Source organism: Pleurodeles waltl, chromosome 12 (genome assembly GCF_031143425.1).
Source record: "Pleurodeles waltl isolate 20211129_DDA chromosome 12, aPleWal1.hap1.20221129, whole genome shotgun sequence".
Classification (NCBI taxonomy): Eukaryota; Metazoa; Chordata; class Amphibia; order Caudata; family Salamandridae; genus Pleurodeles; species Pleurodeles waltl.
In genome coordinates, this window is record NC_090451.1 from 519,819,763 (window position 1) to 519,842,898 (window position 23,136).

The 23,136-nt window shown below is 47.7% G+C and overlaps 1 protein-coding gene across 1 annotated transcript in view; it reads left to right on the plus strand.

The window, feature by feature from the left end:
• The window catches only part of CSNK2A2 (casein kinase 2 alpha 2), a 478,508-nt gene that overhangs the window by 258,622 nt on the left and 196,750 nt on the right, over nt 1-23,136 (plus strand). The window contains exons 8-9 of the mRNA XM_069217427.1: nt 22,724-22,825; nt 23,020-23,120. Coding sequence (XP_069073528.1) covers nt 22,724-22,825; nt 23,020-23,120 — 203 coding nt within the window. The remainder of the gene's footprint in view (nt 1-22,723; nt 22,826-23,019; nt 23,121-23,136) is intronic.

Genomic DNA, 23,136 nt, shown 5'->3' on the forward strand with positions numbered 1-23,136 from the left:
ACCTGCAGGCCACTGCGGGCTCAGGCTGTCTCCATCCATGGGCCACGCCGGCGCCTACCCCTGCATGCCATCTCCATCTGCAGGGCACCAGGCACCCCCAGCAGCCGGGGGACGCCAGCTGCCGCACGCCAGCTCCTCAGTCTTTCCGGGCCCTTCTCTTCTGCAGCCCGCCGCTGGGTCGCATATTCCCCTGTCGCCAGCCGCACCACAACAGTCTCCGTTGGCTCCCCCTGTGCTGCGATCCGCACTGAGCTAGTCACCCACGGGCTAGGAAACAGCCAACGGTGCCTTTCATCACCCCGTCGTCGTTGGCTGCCTCCAGCTCTGTTGGGTCGGGAATGGACAGGATAAATAATGGGCCCTGACGGAGCCATGAGTTCATGCGACTGCCGTCTTGGCCATCCAGGCCACCATACAAAGGTTTCCTTGATACCTATTTTTCACTCTTTATATTTCACCAAATGAATTTCTGTATACGTGGTATACAATGAAAACCCATTGCAAGGTGCTGCTCCTTTATTGGCTCTGGGTACCTAGAGGTCTTGATAAACCTACAAGCCCTATATATCCCGCAACCAGGAGTCCAGCAGACGTAACAGTATATTGCTTTTAAAAATGTGACATCGCAGGAAAAAGATACAGAGTAAAACGTGGAGAGAAATTGTCGTTTTTATCACCTCAATTTCAATATTTTTTTATTCTGTTACTTTCTGTAGGAAAACCTCGTAGGATCTACACAAATGACCCCGTGCTGAAATCGGAATTTGGTCTACTTTTCAGAAATGTTTAGCTTTCCAGGATCCAGCATTGGTTTTGCCCCCATTTCTGTCACCAGCAGGAAGGAGGCTAAAAGCACAAAAATTTGTAAAAATGGGTTATGTCCCAGTAAAATGCCAAAATTGTGTTGAAAAATGTGGTTTCTGATTCAGGTCTGCCTGTTCCTGAAAGCTGGGAAGATGGTGATTGTAGCACAGCAAAACCTTTGTTGATTCAGTTTTCAGGTTAAAAACCATAAGCCGCCTTCTGCAGCCCTTTTTCCCCATTTTATTTTTTTTAAAATAAACATTTTGCTGTATTTTGATTAATTTCTTGGTCTCCTCCAGGGGAACCCACAAACTCTCTGGGTACCTCTAGAATCTCCAGGATGTTGGGGAAAAAGGACACAAATTTTGCGTGGGTAGCTTATGTGAACTAAAAGGTATGAGGGCCTAAGCGCAGACTGCCCCAAATAGCCAAAAAAAGGCCTGGCAGCTGAGGGTGAAAAGGCCTGGCTGCAAAGGGGTTAAGTAAAGTTATACCATAGTGCATTTTTTTGAGCCTCTCGGCACCGGTAAAGCAGTTCCCCCATCATTTTCGGCCTCTTCGAGACTATAGTAGAGGATTGAGGTATAGGCAGTGCTAGGCCTCCCACTTCCTGCACTGCAGTCACTCCAGTCCTTTTCTGACCAAAGATCAGGCAGGCAATGTGCAGGCCACCATAGAGGCACAGATCTTCCTTGTGCCCCTCCCCTGAAGAATCAGCATTGAGACCACTTCATTTTGCCCTTAGTGACTCTCAACCATCCTTAGCGGCTCACAGCCTCCTTGTGGGTGGCAGGACTCGACATTTTCTCTTAGTATGGCAGTCCATCACATCTGTCTTTTCCGACCCTCCTCAGCTTGCTCCCACATGAGAGCGACTTTTACAGGAGCACCTATTTATTTTACTGCAAGAGGTGCAAGCTCTTCTGTCCAAAGGGGCCATAGAAGGGTTCCAGAATAGGAAAGGATGGTTACCTTCTTGTTGAAAAACAAATTCAAAATGCTCATGCATACCCAGGTTTTATCTGCTGTGGATGCTGGTAACTGGATGGTAGCCTTGGACCTGCAGAACACGTACTTTCATGTTTAAAGTTGGCCAAGAGAATTTACATTTTGCATGCTTCCCTTTGGCCTCACCAGCACTCTTCAGATGTTCGCAAAATTGATAGTGATGGTCGCTACCCATCTTGAGAGGTTGTGGATATCAGTTTCCCTTATTTCAACGACTGGCTGTTTAAGCAGTGCTCACTGCAATCCATTTTACAAGGCGAGCATCCTGACATTCAGTAGCTATCTTGGACATCGTGCAGTTCTGGCCCTTTCCTCCATTGTAGCAAGTCCAGGGCCTTGGGCCTATAATCTTGTTGTGTACGCATGGGACATGGATCTCTTAGTTTTTTTTTTTTTGCCTGTTAACTTCATGCAGATCCACTTCGCCACGTGGCATGTGTAGGCACTGCAGTTTTCTAAGCCTGTTAGCTTCATGCTGTCCAATTCACCAGGTGGCATATGCAGGCGCTGCAGTAGGATTTGAAGTCTTAATGGGACCAGCAACAAGGAAGCTTGTCAGATGTCATCCATGTTTCTGAGGGGACCTGACAGTGACATATCCCACTCTCTTCCCCACCTGGTGCTGACAGTTGTGACGGATTCTTCACTGATGTGTTGGGGAGGTTTTCTTGTAGAGGCGGAGATCAGAGGACTTTGGTCCCTGGTGGAAATCTGATCCCATATCAGTACTATGGAATTTGGGACCTTTTGCCTGGCATTGAAGGACCTACTAAAAGGCATCCAGGGAAGGCTAGTACAGGTTCTTACAGACCACACCACACCCATGTGGTACTGCAATAAGCAGGGTGACGTGGGGCTCAGGGTCCTCTGCCAGGGGGCTCTACACCTTTGGAAGTGGTTGAAACGTCAGGGCATCTCCTTGAGAATTTTATCTACCAAAAACTCCTATTTTGGAGATGCCTGCAATTAAGACACTGCCTACAGGCCTGGTTGGGACTACAGCCATGGATAGACCCCCCTTCCTCCATGCTTGCTTACTTTACTTGGCAGGATGTGGTCATTATAGAAACCTGATCTCATGACTTTGACTTAATGATTTCAAAACTCTTCTCCGAACCAAAAGAATGCCTCCTCCAGTGAAGGTAGTAAAGGATACTATTGTTGTGTAGGCTCTCATTATTGTAATGAGACTACTGGATTTTAAGCTGCAGAATCGCCCGGGTTGTGGGAGACTTAGTCTAACCCACTGCTGGTGACACCTGTCGCTCCAAATCCGTGTTTTGCTCCGGCTAACTAGCAGTGCTTCATCTGTACCCAAGGATAGGGATGACTGGGCAGCCGAGCGCATGACATATTTGGCTTCTCAGGGAAGTCGTGGTCACTCAGGTCTCATCCGGTTCTCTCATTTACAGTTCAGTCTCATATATGAATGACAAACAGAAGCAGTATATGTTTCAATAATGAGTTTAATAAATCGACTGCATCTTAGCAAGGCATGAGCTGCAATAACCAGGACGACACCACATGGCAGTATTGAAATTGTGACGAGAAAAATGAAGCATAAAAACATCGCTATCATATTGCCACTATTGTCAATGGACTAACCCCTACCTATGCTAGGATAGAGCACAGCATGTTAAGCTCTAAGTCTGCCCTTCAAGTTCCCCTGGGAGACATCAACCCCCATACCTGAGCAAAGGCGTGCGGTCTGCGTTAGCATCTGTAACGAAGCATTCGGCAATCAGCATACAGTCGTGGTTCCTGGCTGGAATCTCCCTCTAACGTGTAAGGGACAAGGAAGTGTTTTTATAATAACACAGCTGATATTCTGAAAAAGTGTCCCTACATAAAGATGTGTATTTTTACGAATGTTGGAGACTAAACTTCTACCATGTTTACCGGCAATGCACCGTGCTGTAGCCTTGATAAAAGCAAAGTGTGATCAAGAATGTCTTGTTTGAGAACAGAGTGCTGGCTTAGGCAAAAACAGTTAGATAGACAGAAATAAAACAAGACTGTAAAAATGGTTATTGTAACAATAATAAGACGAAGCTGAATAAAATATATCTAGGTTAAAGTGCACAGCGGCCTAGTGTGTTAAAATAACGTGCTTGGAGCTATAACTAAAATGGCTACACAACACTATAAATAACACATTTGAGGAGGAGTGGTACTACCGCCCTGTGGCTCATGACCGCGGTCTTAGGTAAGCATGCCTCAAATTCTGTTTCTTCAAGATACATCAGGGCTGGCACTGGACACCCATCACAGATCGAAAATATCTGCCTGTTCAGACTACTGGTGCTGCAGACAACAGGAAGGATACCTACTTCTGCCTTAACATTCAGATGTACTGGAGGCAAGTCTGTTGCACAATTGGGGAAACAAGTAGCTTAAGTCTACCGAAGTTCAGAATCTGTATCACTTGTAGTCTATAATAACTGTCTTACATGGCTGTTTGTGAAATTATCCTTGCGTATTGGTGCTGTAAGAGATTTGCTATTATCGGCCCTATGTGAATCTTTGAGGGATATCTTCCACATCGATGTTCCATGTGCGTGTTAGGGAACTCTAGTTTATAATTGATTTCCATCTCTTGGGAATGGTCATTGACAGCAGAATTTTAATGTTATAATCACTATACAGTGTTCTAATATTGAACACTATGACTCGAAGTGATTACATATTGCATTGACTTGTATCTCAAATGTTTACCTCTTTATTTGCAAATACTTCAATAAAAATATTCAAAAATATGTTTTTTACGTTGTTGGGTCTCTTGCAAGACTGATGAGCTATGAAAGAATCGTGATAAGTTTGAGTGTTTGTCAGCAGACGTTCGAAGAAAGAACAGAAAAGCAATGAGCATTAGAGCATTGAGGGACTCCACAGGAACACCATAACCAATTTCCACTGAAAAAAGACGGGCTGGCAGAAGAATGTACTGACGTGGGGCCATGAGAGGAAATTGAGAATACCCCTTTTAAATTCTGATCCAAGTGCCACCACAAATTTACCCAGAAACATCCACTTAGACTCTGCAGTCTCTGCCTTCTGAAGCCTGCTTGAAGTTCTGGCCTAAAACGATGAAGGAGAGAGAAGTGCGAGGGTGGGCACATTGCAAAGTGGTGACCAGAAAAGAAACAGTCCTCATTTAGACCTGTGACTGACCAGTGATTAAATTGGAAAAAAAACAGAAGAAAACAATCTGGCTGGAGAAGGGGGATCAGACGTCAAAGAAAGGATCACACATTCTTTGAGGCCTTCCCTGCCGTCCACCTGGCAGTGTACATCTCACTCAAAATGAGCTGTAGACACCCCAGGAGTGCAATTCAAAATGGAGCAGGCAAAATTGTTTCTTCCTCACAACACTCATGCCAACACAGAAGAACCACCTCTACCAACTGATGCTTCCAAGCATTCTCAACCAAAGGATGGAGCCTTTTCAAGAACCTGCCACCTCGAAGGCAGTAACCCCTATGTTGAGAAATAAATACAGAAACTCATCCCAGGACCCCGTCTTCATCAAGTGGAATGTGGCTGCAAGCTCAGTCAGTCGCCATATTGAGGGAGAAAGGAAGTGCCCCTACATCAACAGAACCTGCAATAGATAAGGAAATCATGGAGATGGGGAGAGTAGCTGCCACTCAGTGGAGAAACTCCAACTCCAGTGCTTTCCTCAACCGCTATGGTCACAAACAGTGGGAAGAAATCCAGCAGATCATGCAGCACCTTCCTGAAGATTAAAAGAAGAGAGCAAAGCAATTGTTCAAGAAGGTATCCCACAACAGCTACGCCAGGATGTGGCTATGTAGGAAGTTGGCTCTGTATGTGCTATTTCAAAGTAAGGAATAGCATGCACAGAGTCCAAGGGTTCCCCTTAGAGGTAAAATAGTGGTAAAAAGAGATAATACTAATGCTCTATTTTGTGGTAGTGTGGTCGAGCAGAAGGCTTATCCAAGGAGTAGTGTTAAGCATTTGTTGTACATACACATAGACAATAAATGAGGTACACACACTCAGAGACAAATCCAGCCAATAGGTTTTGTTATAGAAAAATATCTTTTCTTAGTTTATTTTAAGAACCACAGGTTCAAATTTAACATGTAATATCTTGTTTGAAAGGTATTGCAGGTAAGTACATTAGGAACTTTGAATCATTTCAATTGCATGTATACTTTTCAAGTTATTCACAAATAGCTATTTTAAAAGTGGACACTTAGTGCAATTTTCACAGTTCCTGGGGGAGGTAAGTTTTTGTTAGTTTTACCAGGTAAGTAAGACACTTACAGGGTTCAGTTCTTGGTGCAAGGTAGCCCACCGTTGGGGGTTCAGAGCAACCCCAAAGTCACCACACCAGTAGCTCAGGGCCGGTCAGGTGCAGAGTTCAAAGTGGTGCCCAAAACACATAGGCTAGAATGGAGAGAAGGGGGTGCCCCGGTTCCGGTCTGCTTGCAGGTAAGTACCCGCGTCTTCGGAGGGCAGACCAGGGGGGTTTTGTAGGGCACCGGGGGGGACACAAGTCCACACAGAAATTTCACCCTCAGCAGCGCGGGGGCGGCCGGGTGCAGTGTAGAAACAAGCGTCGGGTTTGTAATGGAAGTCAATGGGAGATCTAGGGATCTCTTCAGCGCTGCAGGCAGGCAAGGAGGGGGTTCCTCGGGGAAACCTCCACTTGGTCAAGGGAGAGGGACTCCTGGGGGTCACTCCTCCAGTGAAAGTCCGGTCCTTCAGGTCCTGGGGGCTGCGGGTGCAGGGTCTCTCCCAGGTGTCGGGACTTAGGATTCAAAGAGTCGCGGTCAGGGGAAGCCTCGGGATTCCCTCTGCAGGCGGCGCTGTGGGGGCTCAGGGGGGACAGGTTTTTGTACTCACAGTCTTAGAGTAGTCCTGGGGTCCCTCCTGAGGTGTTGGATCGCCACCAGCCGAGTCGGAGTCGCCGGGTGCAGTGTTGCAAGTCTCACGCTTCTTGCGGGGAGCTTGCAGGGATCTTTAAAGCTGCTGGAAACAAAGTTGCAGCTTTTCTTGGAGCAGGTCCGCTGTCCTCGGGAGTTTCTTGTCTTTTCGAAGCAGGGGCAGTCCTCAGAGGATGTCGAGGTCGCTGGTCCCTTTGGAAGGCGTCGCTGGAGCAGGATCTTTGGAAGGCAGGAGACAGGCCGGTGAGTTTCTGGAGCCAAGGCAGTTGTCGTCTTCTGGTCTTCCTCTGCAGGGGTTTTCAGCTAGGCAGTCCTTCTTCTTGTAGTTGCAGGAATCTAATTTTCTAGGGTTCAGGGGAGCCCTTAAATACTAAATTTAAGGGCGTGTTTAGGTCTGGGGGGTTAGTAGCCAATGGCTACTAGCCCTGAGGGTGGGTACACCCTCTTTGTGCCTCCTCCCAAGGGGAGGGGGTCACAATCCTAACCCTATTGGGGGAATCCTCCATCTGCAAGATGGAGGATTTCTAAAAGTCAGAGTCACCTCAGCTCAGGACACCTTAGGGGCTGTCCTGACTGGCCAGTGACTCCTCCTTGTTTTTCTCATTATTTTCTCCGGCTTTGCCGCCAAAAGTGGGGCCTGGTCGGAGGGGGCGGGCAACTCCACTAGCTGGAGTGTCCTGCTGGGTTGGCACAAAGGAGGTGAGCCTTTGAGGCTCACCGCCAGGTGTGACAATTCCTGCCTGGGAGAGGTGTTAGCATCTCCACCCAGTGCAGGCTTTGTTACTGGCCTCAGAGTGACAAAGGCACTCTCCCCATGGGGCCAGCAACATGTCTCGGTTTGTGGCAGGCTGCTAAAACTAGTCAGCCTACACAGATAGTCGGTTAAGTTTCAGGGGGCACCTCTAAGGTGCCCTCTGTGGTGTATTTTACAATAAAATGCACACTGGCATCAGTGTGCATTTATTGTGCTGAGAAGTTTGATACCAAACTTCCCAGTTTTCAGTGTAGCCATTATGGTGCTGTGGAGTTCGTGTTTGACAAACTCCCAGACCATATACTCTTATGGCTACCCTGCACTTACAATGTCTAAGGTTTTGTTTAGACACTGTAGGGGTACCATGCTCATGCACTGGTACCCTCACCTATGGTATAGTGCACCCTGCCTTAGGGCTGTAAGGCCTGCTAGAGGGGTGTCTTACCTATACTGCATAGGCAGTGAGAGGCTGGCATGGCACCCTGAGGGGAGTGCCATGTCGACTTACTCGTTTTGTCCTCACTAGCACACACAAGCTGGCAAGCAGTGTGTCTGTGCTGAGTGAGAGGTCTCCAGGGTGGCATAAGACATGCTGCAGCCCTTAGAGACCTTCCTTGGCATCAGGGCCCTTGGTACTAGAAGTACCAGTTACAAGGGACTTATCTGGATGCCAGGGTCTGCCAATTGTGGATACAAAAGTACAGGTTAGGGAAAGAACACTGGTGCTGGGGCCTGGTTAGCAGGCCTCAGCACACTTTCAATTGTAAACATAGCATCAGCAAAGGCAAAAAGTCAGGGGGCAACCATGCCAAGGAGGCATTTCCTTACACAACCCCCCCCCAAACGAAAGAGGATGAGACTAACCTTTCCCAAGAGAGTCTTCATTTTCTAAGTGGAAGAACCTGGAAAGGCCATCTGCATTGGCATGGGCAGTCCCAGGTCTGTGTTCCACTATAAAGTCCATTCCCTGTAGGGAGATGGACCACCTCAACAGTTTAGGATTTTCACCTTTCATTTGCATCAGCCATTTGAGAGGTCTGTGGTCAGTTTGAACTAGGAAGTGAGTCCCAAAGAGGTATGGTCTCAGCTTCTTCAGGGACCAAACCACAGCAAAGGCCTCCCTCTCAATGGCACTCCAACGCTGCTCCCTGGGGAGTAACCTCCTGCTAATGAAAGCAACAGGCTGGTCAAGGCCATCATCATTTGTTTGGGACAAAACTGCCCCTATCCCATGTTCAGAGGCATCAGTCTGCACAATGAACTGCTTAGAATAATCTGGAGCTTTGAGAACTGGTGCTGAGCACATTGCCTGTTTCAGGGTGTCAAAGGCCTGTTGGCATTCCACAGTCCAGTTTACTTTCTTGGGCATTTTCTTGGAGGTGAGTTCAGTGAGGGCTGTCACAATGGATCCATATCCCTTCACAAACCTCCTGTAATACCCAGTCAAGCCAAGGAATGCCCTGACTTGAGTCTGGGTTTTTGGAGCTACCCAGTCCAGAATAGTCTGGATCTTGGGTTGGAGTGGCTGAACTTGGCCTCCACCTACCAGGTGGCCCAAGTAAACCACAGTTCCCTGCCCTATCTGGCATTTGGATGCCTTGATAGAGAGGCCTGCAGATTGCAGAGCCTTCAAAACCTTCTTCAGGTGGACCAGGTGATCCTGCCAGGTGGAGCTAAAGACAGCAATATCATCAAGATAAGCTGTGCTAAAGGACTCCAAGCCAGCAAGGACTTGATTCACCAACCTTTGGAAGGTGGCAGGGGCATTCTTTAAACCAAAGGGCATAACAGTAAACTGATAATGCCCATCAGGTGTGGAGAATGCTGTCTTTTCTTTTGCTCCAGGTGCCATTTTTATTTGCCAGTACCCTGCTGTCAAGTCAAAGGTACTTAGAAATTTGGCAGCACCTAATTTATCAATGAGCTCATCAGCTCTTGGAATTGGATGGGCATCTGTCTTGGTGACAGAATTGAGCCCTCTGTAGTCCACACAAAACCTCATCTCCTTCTTTCCATCTTTGGTGTGAGGTTTGGGGACTAAGACCACTGGGCTAGCCCAGGGGCTGTCAGAGCGCTCAATTACTCCCAATTCCAGCATCTTGTGGACTTCCACCTTGATGCTTTCCTTAACATGGTCAGACTGTCTAAAGATTTTGTTCTTGACAGGCATGCTGTCCCCTGTGTCCACATCATGGGTACACAGGTGTGTCTGACCAGGGGTTAAGGAGAAGAGTTCAGGAAACTGTTGTAGGACTCTCCTACAATCAGCTTGCTGTTGGCCAGAGAGGGTGTCTGAGTAGATCACTCCATCTACTGTACCATCTTTTGGGTCTGATGACAGAAGATCAGGGAGAGGTTCACTCTCTGCCTCCTGATCCTCATCTGTTACCATCAACAGATTGACATCAGCCCTGTCGTGGAAGAGCTTAAGGCGGTTTACATGGATCACCCTCTTGGGGCTCCTGCTTGTGCCCAGGTCCACCAAGTAGGTGACCTGACTCTTCCTCTCTAGTACTGGGTAAGGGCCACTCCATTTGTCCTGGAGTGCCCTGGGAGCCACAGGCTCCAGAACCCAGACTTTCTGCCCTGGTTGGAACTCAACCAGTGCAGCCTTTTGGTCATACCAAAACTTCTGGAGCTGTTGGCTGGCCTCAAGGTTTTTGGTTGCCTTTTCCATGTACTCTGCCATTCTAGAGCGAAGGCCAAGTACATAGTCCACTATGTCCTGTTTAGGCTCATGGAGAGGTCTCTCCCAGCCTTCTTTAACAAGGGCAAGTGGTCCCCTTACAGGATGACCAAACAGAAGTTCAAAGGGTGAGAATCCTACTCCCTTCTGTGGCACCTCTCTGTAAGCGAAAAGCAGGCATGGCAAGAGGACATCCCATCTCCTTTTGAGTTTTTCTGGGAGCCCCATGATCATGCCCTTTAATGTCTTGTTGAATCTCTCAACTAAGCCATTAGTTTGTGGATGGTATGGGGTAGTGAATTTATAAGTCACCCCACACTCATTCCACATGTGCTTTAGGTATGCTGACATGAAGTTGGTACCTCTGTCAGACACCACCTCCTTAGGGAAACCCACTCTGGTAAAGATACCAATGAGGGCCTTGGCTACTGCAGGGGCAGTAGTCGACCTAAGGGGAATAGCTTCAGGATACCTGGTAGCATGATCCACTACTACCAGGATATACATATTTCCTGAGGCTGTGGGAGGTTCTAGTGGACCAACTATGTCCACACCCACTCTTTCAAAGGGAACCCCCACCACTGGAAGTGGAATGAGGGGGGCCTTTGGATGTCCACCTGTCTTACCACTGGCTTGACAGGTGGGGCAGGAGAGGCAAAACTCCTTAACCATGTTGGACATATTGGGCCAGTAGAAGTGGTTGACTAACCTCTCCCACGTCTTGGTTTGTCCCAAATGTCCAGCAAGGGGAATGTCATGGGCCAATGTTAGGATGAACTTCCTGAACAGCTGAGGCACTACCACTCTCCTAGTGGCACCAGGTTTGGGGTCTCTGGCCTCAGTGTACAGGAGTCCATCTTCCCAATAGACCCTATGCGTTCCATTTTTCTTGCCTTTGGACTCTTCAGCAGCTTGCTGCCTAAGGCCTTCAAGAGAGGGACAGGTTTCTTGTCCCTTACACAGCTCCTCCCTTGAGGGTCCCCCTGGGCCTAAGAGCTCAACCTGATAAGGTTCAAGCTCCAAAGGCTCAGTTCCCTCAGAGGGCAGAACTTCTTCCTGAGAAGAGAGGTTCCCTTTCTTTTGCTGTGTTGCAGTTGGTTTCCCAACTGACTTTCCTGTTCTCTTGGTAGGCTGGGCCATTCTTCCAGACTCCAGCTCTACTTGTTCACCCTGTGCCTTGCATTGTGCTCTTGTTTTCACACACACCAGTTCAGGGATACCCAGCATTGCTGCATGGGTTTTTAGTTCTACCTCAGCCCATGCTGAGGACTCCAGGTCATTTCCAAGCAGACAGTCCACTGGGATATTTGAGGAGACCACCACCTGTTTCAGGCCATTGACCCCTCCCCATTCTAAAGTAACCATTGCCATGGGATGTACTTTTCTCTGATTGTCAGCGTTGGTGACTGTGTAAGTTTTTCCAGTCAGGTATTGGCCAGGGGAAACCAGTTTCTCTGTCACCATGGTGACACTGGCACCTGTATCCCTCAGGCCCTCTATTCTAGTCCCATTAATTAAGAGTTGCTGTCTGTATTTTTGCATGTTAGGCGGCCAGACAGCTAGTGTGGCTAAATCCACCCCACCCTCAGAAACTAGAGTAGCTTCAGTGTGGACCCTGATTTGCTCTGGGCACACTGTTGATCCCACTTGGAGACTAGCCATACCAGTGTTACCTGGATGGGAGTTTGGAGTGGAACCTTTCTTGGGACAGGCCTTGTCTCCAGTTTGGTGTCCATGCTGTTTACAGCTATGACACCAGGCCTTTTTGGGATCAAAGTTTTTACCCTTGTACCCATTGTTTTGTGAAGAGGCTCTGGGCCCACCCTCCTGTGCAGGTTTTTGGGGGCCTGTAGAAGACTCTTTAATATTATTTGTTTTGGTTGTCTCATCACCCTTCCCCTGGGGAGTCTTTGTGACCCCTTTCTTTTGGTCACCCCCTGTTGAAGTCTTGGACACCCTTGTCTTGACCCAATGGTCCGCCTTCTTTCCCAATTCTTGGGGAGAAATTGGTCCTAGGTCTACCAGATGCTGATGCAGTTTATCATTGAAACAATTACTTAACAGGTGTTCTTTCACAAATAAATTGTACAGCCCATCGTAATTACTTACACCACTGCCTTGAATCCAACCATCTAGTGTCTTCACTGAGTAGTCAACAAAGTCAACCCAGGTCTGGCTCGAGGATTTTTGAGCCCCCCTGAACCTAATCCTGTACTCCTCAGTGGAGAATCCAAAGCCCTCAATCAGGGTACCCTTCATGAGGTCATAAGATTCTGCATCTTGTCCAGAGAGTGTGAGGAGTCTATCCCTACACTTTCCTGTGAACATTTCCCAAAGGAGAGCACCCCAGTGAGATCTGTTCACTTTTCTGGTTACACAAGCCCTCTCAAAAGCTGTGAACCATTTGGTGATGTCATCACCATCTTCATATTTAGTTACAATCCCTTTAGGGATTTTCAACATGTCAGGAGAATCTCTGACCCTATTTATGTTGCTGCCACCATTCATGGGTCCTAGGCCCATCTCTTGTCTTTCCCTCTCTATGGCTAGGATCTGTCTTTCCAAAGCCAATCTTTTGGCCATCCTGGCTAACTGGATGTCCTCTTCACTGGGGCTATCCTCAGTGATTTCAGAGGTGTTGGTCTCTCCTGTGAGGGAACCAGCATCTCTGACTATTATTTTTGGAGTCAGGGTTTGAGAGACCCTGTTCTCCCTAGATAGGACTGGTAGGGGGGAATTGTCCTCCAAGTCACTATCCTCTTCCTCTGAGTTGCCACCCTCAGAGGGGTTGGCCTTTTCAAACTCTGCCAAAAGCTCCTGGAGCTGTATTTTGGTAGGTTTGGGGCCCATTGTTATTTTCTTTATTTTACAGAGTGACCTTAGCTCCCTCATCTTAAGATGGAGGTAAGGTGTGGTGTCGAGTTCCACCACAGTCACATCTGTGCTAGACATTTTGCTTCTAAAAGTTGGAATACTTTTTAAGAATCTACAACTGGTTCTAGAATCTAATTCAAACTTTTACAAACTTTTAAACTCTAAAAGAAATGCTAAACAGGGACTTAACACACAAGGCCCTAGCAGGACTTTTAAGAATTTAGAAAACTTTTCAAATTGCAAAAATCAATTTCTAATGACAATTTTGGAATTTGTCGTGTGATCAGGTATTGGCTGAGTAGTCCAGCAAATGCAAAGTCTTGTACCCCACCGCTGATCCACCAATGTAGGAAGTTGGCTCTGTATGTGCTATTTCAAAGTAAGGAATAGCATGCACAGAGTCCAAGGGTTCCCCTTAGAGGTAAAATAGTGGTAAAAAGAGATAATACTAATGCTCTATTTTGTGGTAGTGTGGTCGAGCAGAAGGCTTATCCAAGGAGTAGTGTTAAGCATTTGTTGTACATACACATAGACAATAAATGAGGTACACACACTCAGAGACAAATCCAGCGAATAGGTTTTGTTATAGAAAAATATCTTTTCTTAGTTTATTTTAAGAACCACAGGTTCAAATTTAACATGTAATATCTTGTTTGAAAGGTATTGCAGGTAAGTACATTAGGAACTTTGAATCATTTCAATTGCATGTATACTTTTCAAGTTATTCACAAATAGCTATTTTAAAAGTGGACACTTAGTGCAATTTTCACAGTTCCTGGGGGAGGTAAGTTTTTGTTAGTTTTACCAGGTAAGTAAGACACTTACAGGGTTCAGTTCTTGGTGCAAGGTAGCCCACCGTTGGGGGTTCAGAGCAACCCCAAAGTCACCACACCAGTAGCTCAGGGCCGGTCAGGTGCAGAGTTCAAAGTGGTGCCCAAAACACATAGGCTAGAATGGAGAGAAGGGGGTGCCCCGGTTCCGGTCTGCTTGCAGGTAAGTACCCGCGTCTTCGGAGGGCAGACCAGGGGGGTTTTGTAGGGCACCGGGGGGGACACAAGTCCACACAGAAATTTCACCCTCAGCAGCGCGGGGGCGGCCGGGTGCAGTGTAGAAACAAGCGTCGGGTTTGTAATGGAAGTCAATGGGAGATCTAGGGATCTCTTCAGCGCTGCAGGCAGGCAAGGAGGGGGTTCCTCGGGGAAACCTCCACTTGGTCAAGGGAGAGGGACTCCTGGGGGTCACTCCTCCAGTGAAAGTCCGGTCCTTCAGGTCCTGGGGGCTGCGGGTGCAGGGTCTCTCCCAGGTGTCGGGACTTAGGATTCAAAGAGTCGCGGTCAGGGGAAGCCTCGGGATTCCCTCTGCAGGCGGCGCTGTGGGGGCTCAGGGGGGACAGGTTTTTGTACTCACAGTCTTAGAGTAGTCCTGGGGTCCCTCCTGAGGTGTTGGATCGCCACCAGCCGAGTCGGAGTCGCCGGGTGCAGTGTTGCAAGTCTCACGCTTCTTGCGGGGAGCTTGCAGGGATCTTTAAAGCTGCTGGAAACAAAGTTGCAGCTTTTCTTGGAGCAGGTCCGCTGTCCTCGGGAGTTTCTTGTCTTTTCGAAGCAGGGGCAGTCCTCAGAGGATGTCGAGGTCGCTGGTCCCTTTGGAAGGCGTCGCTGGAGCAGGATCTTTGGAAGGCAGGAGACAGGCCGGTGAGTTTCTGGAGCCAAGGCAGTTGTCGTCTTCTGGTCTTCCTCTGCAGGGGTTTTCAGCTAGGCAGTCCTTCTTCTTGTAGTTGCAGGAATCTAATTTTCTAGGGTTCAGGGGAGCCCTTAAATACTAAATTTAAGGGCGTGTTTAGGTCTGGGGGGTTAGTAGCCAATGGCTACTAGCCCTGAGGGTGGGTACACCCTCTTTGTGCCTCCTCCCAAGGGGAGGGGGTCACAATCCTAACCCTATTGGGGGAATCCTCCATCTGCAAGATGGAGGATTTCTAAAAGTCAGAGTCACCTCAGCTCAGGACACCTTAGGGGCTGTCCTGACTGGCCAGTGACTCCTCCTTGTTTTTCTCATTATTTTCTCCGGCCTTGCCGCCAAAAGTGGGGCCTGGTCGGAGGGGGCGGGCAACTCCACTAGCTGGAGTGTCCTGCTGGGTTGGCACAAAGGAGGTGAGCCTTTGAGGCTCACCGCCAGGTGTGACAATTCCTGCCTGGGAGAGTTGTTAGCATCTCCACCCAGTGCAGGCTTTGTTACTGGCCTCAGAGTGACAAAGGCACTCTCCCCATGGGGCCAGCAACATGTCTCGGTTTGTGGCAGGCTGCTAAAACTAGTCAGCCTACACAGATAGTCGGTTAAGTTTCAGGGGGCACCTCTAAGGTGCCCTCTGTGGTGTATTTTACAATAAAATGCACACTGGCATCAGTGTGCATTTATTGTGCTGAGAAGTTTGATACCAAACTTCCCAGTTTTCAGTGTAGCCATTATGGTGCTGTGGAGTTCGTGTTTGACAAACTCCCAGACCATATACTCTTATGGCTACCCTGCACTTACAATGTCTAAGGTTTTGTTTAGACACTGTAGGGGTACCATGCTCATGCACTGGTACCCTCACCTATGGTATAGTGCACCCTGCCTTAGGGCTGTAAGGCCTGCTAGAGGGGTGTCTTACCTATACTGCATAGGCAGTGAGAGGCTGGCATGGCACCCTGAGGGGAGTGCCATGTCGACTTACTCATTTTGTCCTCACTAGCACACACAAGCTGGCAAGCAGTGTGTCTGTGCTGAGTGAGAGGTCTCCAGGGTGGCATAAGACATGCTGCAGCCCTTAGAGACCTTCCTTGGCATCAGGGCCCTTGGTACTAGAAGTACCAGTTACAAGGGACTTATCTGGATGCCAGGGTCTGCCAATTGTGGATACAAAAGTACAGGTTAGGGAAAGAACACTGGTGCTGGGGCCTGGTTAGCAGGCCTCAGCACACTTTCAATTGTAAACATAGCATCAGCAAAGGCAAAAAGTCAGGGGGCAACCATGCCAAGGAGGCATTTCCTTACAGGCTACATTTAGGAACCTGTTTTTGTTTACACCCCAGATAAATGCTCATCTCTGATCTCAAAGCTGGAATAGAAATACAAGGAGCCTGAGATAGCTTAATCATGTCTAGTAAATAAAGTTAAAACTGATTCTGTAAGATAAGCTACAACGCAAATGCGCTCTAGAAACCTAGCAACCCCACAGACTTTGAAAGCAAGAGGTTGCGAACCATAGGGAAGAAAACATGGGGTTTTAGCAGTGTCAGTCAGAATAGCAAACATGAGTGCTTGCCTTTATATTGAAAAGCTTCAGAACGATTTTTGAGATTAGGCAAAGAACATTTTAAAGAAAGGTGTATGAACATCAACCACCACATCACTGAATGCTTCTAACAACTCACACCCCATAATTTCCATGGCAGTGTGGGAAGGGCACACCTCTTCGGCTGGCAGAAAATTACAACCGATCGCTGGTGTTGCATGCAGTAGTCCACAACTGACACCTCCTAGGAGGAAGCATCTTCAACATCCGGACAAGAGGGTCTCCAATATTTTCTATAGGAAGAGCAACTCCTGATCAATGAAAACCTTTCTACATTACAACCTCTATGAGGATTAGATCAAGATAAATTAATGGCAAGCAGCTTAAATGTCATCCTTGGATTACCCACATCTTGCTGGAATGAGTATGACCATTACTTTCCCTTTAGTCTTGTTTGAGTCAACTCTGTGAGGTATCTCATTAGAGATTGTTTCTTTCCCATAGAATGCAAGAAATGAAACTGCTCTCATTTTGAGAGCTAGCACCGAAAAGACTTCTATTATGTGACTAATGCCCTAAAGTCCATTGGTTGATGTCCATCACCTGCCCGGGCCTAATACTTAGAGTAAGAATGATTTCTGGTGGTAGGAATAAAGTGAGAATATCCGCATTGCCAGACGGAGAGCTTTTGCTGCCCTCGGTAAAGATGCCCACGTACACCACATCACCCCTACTCTTTCCAAGCATGCACCTACACATACAGCCAAATCAGGAAGTGTCCAGGCCATAAAAAATGAGAGCCTTCTATCTGGCACAATAGCTGCAATACTCGAATGCTGCAAAACTTGACCTGGCCCTATATGGAAGCATTCTCGTGCAGCCACGAAGTCTATAAATTCCTCATTAGAAAATAGATCCCCTAGTACCTCGCAACCACCCACCATCCAGGCAGTCAAGTCCACAGAAGCCCCAGTAGTCTGTCGGGAGATCCTAGAAAACCAAAACCAGAGCAAATGGAGCCGTGCCCAGAACACGTTTAACTGTGTTCCCATAATGATGCAGTATGTCTGAGTTAATATGGGACATATTCCAAGTCCCTGCCATCCTCCAGCAGTAGCTGAGGCAGGGATGACTGACGCGCCCCCCCTATCCCCCCCCCCCCCCCCCAAATTATCCCCTAAAAGCAACTTCTAATATGTGACCTGTTCCACTAGCCCACTAGCCAATGCACTGAGTGTTGTATTTGGGCAGATAAATATTATTGCTCTTGATCAGATGCTGCTAGTCCTCCCCCTTCCATCGGTAGTGACATGTAAACCCTAGCCTCCCTGCTCTGTCCTCCTCACAGATCAGCAGCGTCAGGAAAGGTTATAACCTATGAAAGATAGCCCGGGCAGCATGTCAAAAGAATGCTGGATAATTTAGAGGCACAGTACTCATGAGAGATAGTGAGATGGAATGCCAAAATTGTACTGACATGCGTAGGCCCTCAATACCCTCTCTGTGTTCTATTGCTTACACCTTTTTGGATTATGTGCTATCACCATTCCCAGGTATTGGATTGAGTCTGATTTGCAGCGAAAGGGCAGCAGAGGCAATTCCTTCCTTCCTCAGGCTACCAGAGACCCTAGTGGGAAAACTAGGGACTTTCCGTAATTAAGGCGAGGGCCTGATGGTTCCCCAAAAGCAGTTAAGTACGTCAATAGGATGGGTAGAGACCACTGAGGAGACTCATATAGGGACACCAAGAGGGGGCACCTCCCACCCTAATCCCCCATTCGATCATATTCTGCCAGATCTGAACTGAAAGTGGCTCCAGTGCTACCACAAAAGGAAGGGGGACAACAGATAACTCTATCTTGTTGCCCCCTTCCTATCTCTCACAAGTTAGAGCACAGCCTTACCACACTCACTCAGGCTGTGGGTTGCTTGTACAGTAAGCGTTCCCAAGAACAAAAGTTAACTGAACCCCATAGCTTCCACCATCTGCATAAGATAATGGCATTAAGCTGTATCAAAAGATTTAGCTATGTCTATGGACACCAATGACAGTTCTTCATCACAGCCTTCCACCTCATGTAACATGCATCAAACGTCTGAGATTCATGGAGGTACGGCAGCTAGGCATGAATCCGTATTGGTCCTTGTGTATTAGGCGAGTGATGACCGGGCACAATCTAAGGGAAAGCATGTTGTGTGCGTATTAACAATAGTGAATGACCTATAGGCTGAGGGATCCAATGCTTCCCTTTCATGCTTTGGCAAAATTTTAATAAAACCCTCTCTCATAGACGGTGGAAGCAGTCCCATTTCCCCAGCCTATAAGTATACGTCTAAAAGATATTGGGTGAGGACCGACGAAAAAGTCGGGTAAAACTCAACAGGGCACCAATCACATTCCGATGTTTTAGCCCTGGAGTCCATCAGATCTCCACTCCCCCCATGCAAATTCACAATAAACAGGAGCATTGTCTGACAAATAGAGAGACCCAATACCTCAATAATGTCAGGGCCCAAGGAGGCTGCCATAAGAATATCGTCTGGTCTGCTATAAGTACAGTGCATCAGGGAATAACAAGTACAGTCCCTGAACGAAGGGTGATGAGATCTCCCGACATAAGAGTCCCATTTGTCCTATGGCCCTACTGAGCCCGCAGCCATTTTAGGTTTAGTGCACTGACACAGTGGATGCCTGTCCAGTGCCCTATCAGCCACGCAGTTAAAATTCCCCACCTACAGTACCCTTGTGTCGAGCACCAGAGAGATAATGTCCCACACCTTCGAGTAGAAGGCCTCGTCATCTATATTAGGCCCATAGGTATTTACTAGTGTCACCTCCTCCCTAGCAAGTCTGACCAGAGGGACAATGGTGAATATGCACCATCACTTCAATGCGTCCTCACATTGGGGACAACTGGGCTTACAGCAACCCCACCCCCCACAATGTTTAAAGTCATTCGGTTAGACAGCCACCCACACAAAGACATAAAGGAGAGAGAAAAAAATCAGGTACGCCACAAAACTTCAATGTGGAATCGTATTCTGTACAATGTCGCTGTCTTGGGAGTGTGTCCCCAGCGTCCCATCTTCCTGCACAGTCCACTCACCACCATCTCTGGTATCTGCTACATCGCAGGATTGGTAGCCATTATACCATCGTCATGGACCACTATACTGCCAGTACCTCCCTTTGGGGACCTCGAACCATCCAGCTGTCGTAGACTCTTGTGCCTTCCACAATCACCCTGGGTATGAAAGGGTTCTGAGGCACTCGAAGTATGAGCAGAGCTAGCATCTAACCTGGTCAGCTAGAGCTAAACATCCTTTCAGAGAAGTGGGACCTCCCTTATGTAATGACACAGAGTTTGCCTGGATACAAAAGCATGTAGAGGATGTTCATGGTACACATTTCCCTCTTAACTTCGTGGAATAACTTGCGCTTTTACTTTACTTTCGGAGTGTAATCGGATTGTATTGCTATATTGTAATTTTTGAACTGTGGAGTGGGAGCTTCCCTTTCTGTTCTCAGGATCGCAAATACTAGCTGACGTCTGTGAATTATTCAAAGTTTCAGTGATTCAAGTAATCTGATCTATACCAGTGCTGAAGAACTGTAGTTACAGGTAACTAATTCTCTAGAACACACGTTTTAGTCACCCCTTCTTGTATGATTCGTCCAACCCACTTTACCCAATGCCTGTTTGTAGGAAGCTGGCTCTGTGTATACTATACCAAAATGAGATATAGCGTGCACAGAGCCCATGGGTTCCCCAGAGGCTTAACAGAGGCTAAAGTACATAATAATAATGCTCTTCTTTTCTGGTTTTGTGGTCGAGCAGTTAGGCTTTATCAGAGGATAGTGCAAAGCATTTGTTGTACGCACACAGAAAATCGAAGCACACACTCGATGACTCCGCTCCAGACCAATGTTTTTTATATAGCAAAAATATATTTTCTTCATTTATTAGAAGAACCACAAGATTCAAGTTGCAGGTAAGTACTTAAATATATTCGTATTTTACACATTTATCAACAGTACTTTGTTCGAAATCGATAAGTTGTACAGTTTTTTTTAAATTATTGGCAATAATCTGTTTTAAAAATGGACACTGTAATTTTCAGAAACAGTTCCTGGGAGGAAGAAATGTTCGACTTGCAGGTAAGTAGAACACAGTTTGTCTCCGGGTTTTAGGAAGTCCACTGGTTGGGGTTCAAGTTAACCCCAAACACCCACCACTAGCAACACGAGTTCAGAGGTCAAATATGAACAATTTTAACCTGGGCTACAATGGAGACAGGGGGTACTCTGAATCAGGTCTGCCTGCAGGTAAGTACCTGCATCTCGGAGGGCAGACCAGGAGGGATTAGAGGAGCACTGGAGGGGCCACAAGAAGGCACCAAACACACACCCTCAGCGGCACAGGTGTGGCTGGGTGCAGGGCGCAAACAGGACTTTGGGTTTCCAATGATGGTCCATGAGGGGACCCGGGGGTCACTCAGAGGCTGCAGTCGAGGTCCAGGCGGGTTTCTCGGGCACACCACCGGTTTGACAGGGAGGAGAGCCACCTGCTGAACATGGCTGCACTGGGTGTCAGTTTCTCCAAGGCCTGGGGGCTGTGGGTGCAGTGGGTCCTTTGGCGTCAAATCTTTGTACGGAGCTTTTGCAGTCAGAGGCGTCTTCGGGATTCCCTCTGCAGGTGTTGTCGTGAAGGGGTGGGGAGGTCAACCCAGGGTGGGCACTTGCTCAGAATCACCTTGGGATCCTCTGTAGCTGGTGAGCCATTTGGACATGGGCATTGGGTGCAGAGTGGTTAGGACTCGCACATTCGTCAGGTGGGAGGGAGTCCTGGGTTGTTGGTTTCTTCTTGGACAATGGCCTCTGCCCATGGGAATTCTTGGTCCTTCTGGGGTGCAGGGCAGTCCTCTGGAGCTTGGCAGAAGTCGCTAGTCCCGCTGGATGTGTGTCTGTTCTTTTGCAGGGTCTTTGAAGCAGGAGACAGGCCGGTAGGGCTGAGGACAAATCAGTTGTCGTCTTCCTTCTCCTGTGCTGGGGGTTTCAGCTTAGCAGTCCTTCTTGTTCAGGGAGGCCCTTAAATCCTAGATTTAGGGGCATTTTAGGGGTCAGAGGGCAGTAGCCAATTGCTACTGTTCCCGAGGGTGGCCACACCCTCCTTGTGCCCACTCCCTTTGGGGAGAGAGGACACAAACCTAATCCTATTGGTCCTTTTCCTCCAAACCAAGATGGAGGATTCTGCAGAGAGGGGGTCACTTCAGCTCTGGACACCTTAGGGGTGGTCCTGGCTGGGGTGGTCACTCCTCCCTGTTTTCCCTAATTTTCACGACAGACTTTCTGCCAAAAGGGGGACTTTGTCCGGGGAGCGGGCAGCTCCACTAGCTGGAGTGCCCTGGGGCACTGTAATCAGAGGCTTGAGCCTTAGTGGCTCACCGCCAGGTGTTACAGTTCCTGTAGGGTGGGAGGTGTGAAGCACCTCCACACAGGACATGCTTTGTTTCTGACCACAGTGTGCACAAAGGCACTCACCCCATGTGGTCAGAAACTTGTCTGAAAGTGGCAGGCTGGCACAGACCAGTTAGTTCTACACTAGCCATTTTGCATCAGTGTAGGTTTATTGTGCTGAGAAGTTTGACACCAAACTTTTCAGAGGTCATTGAAGCCATTGTGGAGCGGTGGAGTTCGTAATGACCAACTCACAGACCATATACTCAATATGGCTACCCTGCACTTACAATGTCTAAGCATTGGCTTAGACACTGTAGGGGCATAGTGCTCATGCAGCTATGCCCTCACCTGTGGTATAGTGCACCCTGCCTTACGGCTGTAAGGCCTGCTAGAGCGGTCACTTACCTATGCAACAGGCAGTGGTTTGTGGGCATTGCACCCTGAAAGGAGTGCCATGTCGACTGTCTTTTTCTCCTCACCAGCACACACAAGCAGCCATGCAGTGCACATATGGTTGGTGAGGGGTCCCCTAAGGTGGAATAATACATGCTGCGGCCCTTAGAGACCTTCCCTGACCATAGGTTCCTTGGTAGCATGGGTACCTTTTACAAGGGACTTAACTGTGTGCCAGGGTTGTGCCAATTGTGGAAACAAAGGTACAGTTATTGGAAACGAACACTGGTGCTGGGGCCTGGTTAGCAGGATCGCAGCACACTTACAATCAAAGTTGGCATCACTGGGCAAAAAGTGGGGGGTAACCATGCCAACAGTGGCACTTTCCTACACTGTTTTCTCAGATTAGGGTTTCTTGGGTAGGTTATTAGAGATTTGTTTTTTAAATCCTAACAGCAGGATAAACTTCACATACTGCTGCAGATGTTATGCAAAGTTAGAAAATGGTATCATTTTTGCTTACTCAACTTGATCTCTTGTATCTCTGTACACTTTTCAGATGTATGACTACAGCCTGGACATGTGGAGTCTGGGGTGTATGCTTGCCAGTATGATATTCCGAAAAGAACCTTTCTTCCATGGTCAAGACAACTATGACCAGGTGAGGTGAAGATTTGAAAAGCTGTAGCATTACTTGATATCCCTCGTTCTGCCTCGAATTTGTGCAGTTATCTGATTTTCCTATTTGGACTAGGAGACATCTCAAAGTTTTAAATACAGATGTAATTTAGTATTCGTTCTTGAATTCATAGTGCACCTGGATTAACTCCTGCTCTGTTGTTGCCTTGTTTCCAGCTAGTTCGGATCGCCAAGGTTCTTGGTACAGATGAGTTGTATGGGTACCTAAAGAAGTACCATATAGAACTGGACCCACACTTCAATGACATATTGGGACAGTGAGTATTATATGAA